Below are 8,193 nucleotides of genomic sequence, written 5' to 3'. Positions count from 1 at the left end.
GGGAGGCGGGCGCGGAGGGTTGGTGCGGCATTACCGGCACCTGGCCCGGGCCATCGTGCGTGTCACCTTCACCCAGCCTCCCAGAAACTGCGCGCTAGATGCGCACTCGGGCGTTTCCGGCAGGTGACGCTACCGCGTCCCCGGAGCGGGACTTGAAGGAGGGCCTCAAGCAATCTGGGCTGAACCGGCGCGCGCCGCTGACGGGGCGGAGCCTATAAGGAGGCCCCGAGGATCTGGAGTAGTGGCAGTGCAGAGTGCTCGGGGTGGGAGTACGCTCCTGGAGCGTGGCTGGAGTTGTTAGAACAAGAAGCTGGTGGAGAGTTAGTGTGTGTGTGATTATGATGGTCTGTGAGGTTGTGATCCTGTGTGTATGTGATTGTGATGATGCGACAGTGATGGGGGTGTGGTTGTGTTGAGTGTGGTGGAGTAATTGTGATGGGATATTTTTGTCATGGTGATGTTTGTAATTGTCTGTGATTTATGATAACGTGTGTGGTGTTGTCTCTGATTGTCAGGTAGATGTGCAGTGTGTGTGAGTGTGGAGGTGTTTGCAATTGTGATATGTGTAGTGGTTCTTGTCTTACCACATTTGACTTTTGTGTAGCCTTTGGCATAATTGGTAACCGCTTGAAAAAATTTTCTGTATTTGGTTTCACGTGGTCTTTCCTCCCCACTGGCTACTCTTTCTTAGTCCCCTTTGCTGCCCTTTTTTCCCCCCAGCAGTTCTTGGCCCGGTTCTGTTGCTCTCCAGTTTCCCTTGGTGATCTTTTCCAGTTTTATTATTTCATCTTCCTGTGTCTTCTTTTATTATATGTATTAGTTATTGTAATCATAATAATGCTGCCTAACAAACCACTCTTAAACTCAGTGGCATGAAACAGCAAGCATTTATTCTCCTGTTCACAGGTTTGCAGGTTCTGTGTTCAGCTTATCTAGGCTGGGCTTGCCTGGGTGGCTGGACTGCAGAATCGATTGAAACCTGCTCCACGTGTGTTCTTTCTGCAGCTCAGGCTAAAAGGACAGTGGTTACCAGGACGTGTTCTTCTCCTGGTAGATCACCAGAGTGCAAGACTGATCATAAAAACACCCTTAAAAACCTCTGCTCCCAAGTATACTAATATTAGGTTAGCCAGAGCTATTCAGGTGCCTCAGTGTAACATTAATTACACGCAGTCAGAAGGCAAGGCAGAGTTAAATGGCAAAAAGTGTGAATATGTAATCCTCTTAGAAGGGGGTGAAACATTGGGACCAAGATTCCAATCTACGACAATAAGAAACATGCCTCTTTATCTTGGTGAATGTCTTTTGGTCCATGTTCTCTTTTGTCTGATAATATTGCTTTTCGTGTTTTGTTATTGTATTTTCCAGGAATTTCATTTTACAACCCCTTCCCTTTATGTCTTTATACTTCAGGTCTGTCTCTTGTTAAGAGCATATTGCTGGGCTTTTCCTCTTTTTATCCTGTTTGACTGTTATTTTAATAGGTGAGTTTAATTCATTTACATTTATTGTGATTGCTGATAAAAATTTGTTTTATGTTCTATTATGCCTTCTTTTTTATTGTGCAGGTTTACCTTACCCCATTTCTTTCTCCAATGCTTTGGTTTCTTATCCTTGAATTTTTTAAAAATTAATTAATTAATTTTTGGCTGTGTTGGGTCTTTGTTCCTGCGCGTGGGCTTTCTCTAGTTGTGGTGAGCGGGGGCTACTCTTCGTTGTGTGCTGCGCGGGCTTCTCATTGCAGTGGCTTCTCTTGTCTCAGAGAACGGGCTCTAGGGCATGCGGGCTTCAGTAGTTTTGGCTTGTGGGCTGTAGAGCGCAGGCTCAGTAGTTGTGGTGCATGGGCCTAGTTGCTCCGTGACGTGTGGGATCTTCCTGGACCAGGGCTCGAACCCGTGTCCCCTGCATTGTCAGGCGGATTCTTAACCACTGTGCCACCAGTGAAGCCCTCTTATCCTTGAATTTTTAACATACATGTTTAACAAAACCCTAACTTAAGATTTTAGAACACTTGCCAACTCCAAACTACCCACCCATTTCTATGTTATTCTTATCTGATATTTTGCTTTCTTCTAATTTCAATTACCCCAAATTAGTATTTATTCATTTGCTCAATATGTACAGCTGACCTTTGAACAACGTGGGGGTCCGATTCCCTCCTCACCCCTTGCAGTCAAAAATCTAAGTAGAACTTTACAGTTGGCCCTCTGTATCCTAGGTTCTGCAGCTGCAGATTCAACCAACCTCAAATCGTGTAGTAGTACTGTAGTATGTATTTACTGAAAAAGAAATCTGCCTGTAAGTGGACCCACGCTGTTCAAACCCATGTTGTTCAAGGGTACACTCTGTGTGTGTGTATTTTTTTAATTGTGGTAAAATAGAGATAACATCACATGACATAAAATTTGCTATCATAATATCTGTACCCCTATGTTCATTGCAACAATATTCACAATAGCCAAGATATGGAAACATCTATCCATTAACAGATGAGTGGGTAGAGAAAATGTGGCATATATGTACATTGGAATATTATTCAGCCTTAAGAAAGAAGGAAATCCTGCCATTTGTGACAACATGGATGAACCTTTAGGACATTATGCTAAATGAAATAAGCCAGTTACAGGACAAATACTACATGATTCTTTTACATGAGGTATTGAAAATAATCAGACTCAAAGAAGCAGAGAGTAGAATGGTGGTTGCCAGGGGCTGGGAGAGAGGGAAATGGGGAATTGTTTTCCAATGGGTACAAAGTTTCTGTTATGTAAGATGAATAAGTTCTAGAGCCCTGTACAACATAGTACCTATATTAACAAAGTGGTATTATGCACTTTAAAATACGTTGAGAGTAGATCTCGTGTTAGCTGTTCTTACTGTAAAAAAACCACAAAACACAAGGAAGTTTTTGGAGGTGATGGATATGTTTAGTACCTTGGTTATGGTACTGGTATTAACAGATGTATGCATATGTCCAAACTGATCAGGATATATACATTAGATTTGTGCAGTTTTTTGTGTATCAGATATACCTCAATAAAGGCAAAAAAAATACACAAAAATTTTACCATCTTACCAACGATTTTTAAGTGTTCAGTTCAGTGGCATTACATCCATCATGGCTGTGCCACCATCACCATCTGTTTATCCATAGAACTCTTTTTATCTTGCAAAACAGAAACTGTACCCATTAAACAATAACTCCCCATTCCTTCAGTCTCCCAGCTCCAGACAACCACCATTCTACTTTCTGTCCCTATGAATTTGACTTTACCTCATTATGTACTCCGTGTACCAGATCTTACAGCATTTGTCCTTTTGTGACTGGTTTATTTAACGTAGCATAATGTCCTCAAGGTTCATCCATGTTAAAGCATGTGTCAGAATTTTCTTCCTTGTTAAGGCTGAATAATATTTCATTGATTGTATATACCACATTTTGTTTATCCATTTATCTGTCAATGGACAATTGGATTGTTTGTTTCTTTTGACTATTGCAAATAATGCTGCTACAAACGTGTGTACAAATACCTGTTTGAGTCCTTGCTTTCAGTTCTTCTAGGTATATATCCACAAGTGGAATTTATGGATCATATAGTAATTCTATTCTTAATTTTTTGACTGCCATACTGTTTTCCCTAGTGGGTATACCAGTTTATCAACATTTTTTGGGCACCTACTATCAGTGGCAAAAAGACAAAAATAAATCCCTGTTTTCATGTATTTTATATGAGGGGGTGGAAAGACAATATGCATGATAAATTATATAATTTGTTAGTGATAATTGCCATTCAAAAAAAAATAGAAACTGTGTGAGGGACAGTAGGAGTATATCCCAAGCATAACACTTCTCAAAATTTATTATAATTGAATGTTTTCTGTTTTATTATTTCTTTTCTGTCATTCAGAGTAAGGATTAGTCTACTCTCTTGTGTATCATTTTTTTCACCATAGATGATAAATTAATGTCATGTGACAATGTCACTGTGACATGAGTATAATTCTCATTTCAAATGATGAGTATGGGAGTTCTGTGTTACAACTCTCGTTTATCTCAGTTGTCAAGATAGATAGGAAATAGAATAGCTGGACTTTTAATGCACCTCTCTTTCACACTAGATCTGGGGTTGATGAAAATCTGAATGTTTTTTGACTCAGCTTTATATCTGTCACTGCATCAGGCCTACATCTTTATGCTCACAAAAGATATTTGAGGAGCAGATATTATGTGAACATCACTATTGTATTCACTTTGTTTCTAAAATCTTGGTGTTTCTATTGGTTCAACCTGAGTTGCTGAGTCTTTGAGTTTTCTTCCAGACTCCTGCTGTCTCAGCATCTCTGGTCAGTGACTCCAGGGACTGTGAATTACAAGCAAGGAAGCTAATTGTTTGGGACTGTATTAATTATCTATTACTGTGTAATAAGGTACCTCAAAATTTAGTGGCTTAAACAAAAATAAACATATATTAAACAACAATAAACATTTATTATCTCAGTTTTGGGGGAGTGGAGAGTGACTTAGCTGGGTATTCTGGCTCAGATATTTCATGAAGTTTCAGTCAATTGCTGGCAGTCATCAGAAGGCTAATGGGGACTGGAGGATTTGCTTCCAAAATGGCTGGCAAATTGGTGTTGGCTGCTGGCACAAGCCTCTCCTAAGGCTTGTTGAGTGTCTTCGTGGCATGGTGGCTGGCTTCCTTCAAAGTGCGTGATTCAAAAATGTGCAAGACAGAAACCATATCTTTTATGATCTAACCTTGGAAGTCACACACTGTCATTTCTGCAAGATCCTATTGGTTATGCAGGTCAACTCTATTCAGTGTGGGAGGGGTGTATGAAAGACATGAATACCAGAAGACAACGATCATTGGGGGCCACCTTGGAGGCTGGTTCCCATAGGATCCAGTGAGAAGACATCAGGTAAATTGGATTTATATCATAAGCCCACAGGTCCTGGCTCCACAAAGATAAGACAGATCTGTGATGTGAGGATAAAGAACAGTGAAGAGCAGGTATCTATCATGGAAGGAGACCTCCTGATCTGAGACCCTCCCTGGAAGCTGGGGAGTCCTGAGATAGAGTGGACCCTGGAATTGCTAGATGTGCACCCTATCTTAACCCCTCTGTTTAGAGTGGGAAAGGCCTGAATGACATCTCAACCTTCAGAGATCAGCAGTAGCTGTGTGACAATGGAGCATTTGACCCAGATGATGGAAGGGACAGGTGAGGTGGCTCAGAGATGGGCAGAGTTTAGGAGAGAGTCTGTAAAAAGAGTTAGGAAGTTCAGTACTCCTACCAAGAAAGTTCACAAGTTATTGACTGTGTTGACCTTTGTTTTTTATTTTATTCACTTGACAACTGTTTTTTAAAATAAATTTTTAATATAATTCGTATTTTTCTTATATACATTTAGATTTTTTTTAAAGTGCTGTTAAATATATAATTGTAAACAAAAGTTTCCTGTTCCATTCCTTCCCATACCCTGTTCCCACTACCCATAGGCAATTACTTGGAACATTTTTTTCTGGATATTCTGGTATTCAGCTCTGCTTTCCTGAATAACATCCTCATACTGCTAATGTTTGATTTCAGTTTTAGATATTTCCTATTGACTTTTGACAGTAGAAATAAAGATTTATCTCTCTTTTCTATCTAACCCCTTCCTCATCACCCTCACCCCACCCCGACTCCCACCCACTCTTCTCCTTGCCCTTGTTTCTAATATGGTGTTTTGTTCGAGGTTGAAGGTTGACCAAATGTCAGGATCTGTATGCATTTTCTTTTGAGCTAGTCAGTTTTCCCAGCAAGAAGTCCTAGATTGTTTGAGGAGTATAAGCCAGGATTCCTGCTTTTGGGAGGCAAAGAAAGGAAAAAAGTTGAGGGGAACACTTCATCTTTCAATCTGACAGCTTTTACTTAATTCCCTTATTTTCTCTACATTGCTTCAACCCCACCTTGTATGTACTTCCCTGTTTTTCAGCCCCACCCCAAACTCCTGCCTGTAAAAGTACCTAATACCTCCATTCCTGAGCCTTTCAAGTGTTCTGCCATGGTTTCCCCACCCTCGCTTAAGCTTCATCTTTCTCTAAGTTAGAAACCAGTCATTTGCTCTCTATCTTTCAGAATTTTGTTGATATCTCTTTTCCGCTAAAATCTTCTGTATTCTTTGTCCTTGTGAGATTGTTTCTTTCGTTTTGGTTGTGTTTCAGAGAGAGCAGAAATAAATGCAAGTATTCAGTCTTCCATTTTTAACCTGAATTTTTTAGGGTAAAAAATAAGTCAATTAAGTTATTTTAAAATGTCTTTAGAATTATAACTGCATTTCATTCCATCATACGAATGTTCCACAATGCCTGTAACCTGTCTCTGATTAAAGTTTTTTCCAAATTCTTTACAGTGCTTCATAAATAATTTAATCCTTAAATCTTTGTGGTATTTATTATTATGTACTTAAAAAATCTCCTATTAGGAATAAAATAGCAGGAAACTAGGGAAATAGATTCATTGGGCACCCTAGACTTAGCCCTCCAGAAATTCCCATAGAACTCTATATGATTAAATTACAAGCCATCTATGTACATTTCAGTGTCTCTGTAGCCTGGTGGTGGTTAATATTTCTCAAAGCTCTGAGGATCATTATAGGTGATCTTACAGCTGATGCTGAAGATTTCTCTAGTCCTTTATCTGGGGCTCTGAAGTAAACAGATTTTTATTTCTCTTTCCTCAGCTTGGTGTTCTCCAGATTCTGCCCTTTTCAAGGAAGAAGAGGATATGACCAGTTCTCTTGTACGTTATGGGTTTTTTTTAATTTATTTATTTTTGGCTGCGTTGGATCTTCGTTGCTGTGTGCAGGCTTTTTCTAGTTGCAGCGAGCAGGGGCTACTCTTCGTTGTGGTGCACGGGCTTCTCATTGCAGTGGCTTCTCTTGCGTAGCACAACCTCTAGGCATGCAGGCTTCAGTAGTTGCAGCACACAGGCTCAGTAGTTGTGGTGCACGGGCTTAGTTGCTCCACGGCATGTGGGATCCTCCCAGACCAGGGCTCCAACCCGTCTCCCCTGCATTGGCAGGCAGATTCTTAACCACTGTGCCACCATGGAAGTCCCTTCTGTATGTTTTAAGCATTTATTTGTTTCCTGCGTTATTTTACAATGCAGTTGCAGTGGGTTACCTTAACCTACCAGTAAGTTGGAAAAAACTAAATCAAAAATCAAGGTGAGGAAAAATACAGCTAGAAGGTCAGAACCTGGGGAAATTTGACATGTGGCTATGCAGAAACAGGTCCATACAGGATTATAAAACTTGAGTTCAAATTTGAGGGACTTCCGTGGCAGTCCAGTGGTTAAGACTTTGCCTACCAATGCAGGGGGTGAGGGTTCAATCCCTGGTCAGGGAGCTGAGATCCCACATTTCTCATGGCCAAAATACCAAAACATAAAACAGAAGTAATATTGTAACAAATTTACTAAAGACTTTAAAAATGGTCCACATAAAAAAAAAATCTTTAAAAAAAATTTTTTTGAATACGATCTGGAGAAACAAAAGCAAACTGAGACATAAAGTTCATCCCATAACTTGCACTACTTATGAGGAAAAAGCTTATAATTCAGGACAGAAAAAAGCTTTTCATTGGCACTTAGGTCAAAAAGAAATCCAAAATAATTCCATAATTCTTATGATTTTAAGCTCAGTTTATTAAAAGTCCTTCTTGGCCATAGATTAAAAACTAGAATTATTGGGAAGAGTAAATCGAGTACTTCTTTCAAACGATCCTCCATATATATTTCTTTCAGTTGAGACTTTTTAAGTTGAGCTAAAATATATACTAAAATTCTGTGGCAGAATTTTTTATAGTTCTGGTATCTATAACTCTCCACATCTTTTTTTATGGTCTCAAAATATACAGTATTCTTCATCTTCTTACAAAATGACTCATTTTCCTCTGCTGTTGATTCTTTTCATTTCCAGCACTGGAATTCCTCACACTCCTGTATTTTAAATATTTTCCACTACCTCTTTTTCCTCAGCTCATATCTTTTCCATCCTGAAACACACACACATTTCTATTGACCACATGATTGTGCGGCTTATCCAGTTATTTCTCCTTTTGGCAGAGTGGTTTTCTGGGCCTAGACAGACTTGGGTTCAAATCTTGGCTCAGTGAGAGTAAGTGCATGATTATGGGCAAGTTT

At 39.6% G+C, this 8,193-nt stretch overlaps 1 protein-coding gene across 6 annotated transcripts in view; it reads left to right on the top strand.

Annotated features, from left to right (window-relative positions):
* The first annotated feature begins 29 nt into the window (after window positions 1–29).
* The window catches only part of ZNF568 (zinc finger protein 568), a 39,195-nt gene continuing 31,031 nt past the window's right edge, over window positions 30–8,193 (top strand). Inside the window, exons 1-4 of one of the 6 annotated variants that reach the window (XM_027078909.1) lie at window positions 30–123; window positions 1,414–1,484; window positions 4,947–5,226; window positions 6,731–6,789. In XM_027078909.1, the coding sequence (XP_026934710.1) occupies window positions 5,151–5,226; window positions 6,731–6,789 (135 nt within the window). In that variant the 5' untranslated portion in view covers window positions 30–123; window positions 1,414–1,484; window positions 4,947–5,150. Of the gene's footprint in view, window positions 1,485–3,549; window positions 4,345–4,946; window positions 5,227–6,730; window positions 6,790–8,193 lie in introns of those variants that run through there. The other 5 variants (XM_027078910.1, XM_027078908.1, XM_027078912.1 and 2 more) reach the window with 5 other exon arrangements.

The sequence above is a fragment of the Aethalodelphis obliquidens genome, unplaced genomic scaffold (assembly GCF_003676395.1).
Source record: "Aethalodelphis obliquidens isolate GAN/ISIS:26980383/991018 unplaced genomic scaffold, ASM367639v1 scaffold43, whole genome shotgun sequence".
Classification (NCBI taxonomy): Eukaryota; Metazoa; Chordata; class Mammalia; order Artiodactyla; family Delphinidae; genus Aethalodelphis; species Aethalodelphis obliquidens.
This window is presented reverse-complemented; position numbering and strand designations above follow the sequence as displayed.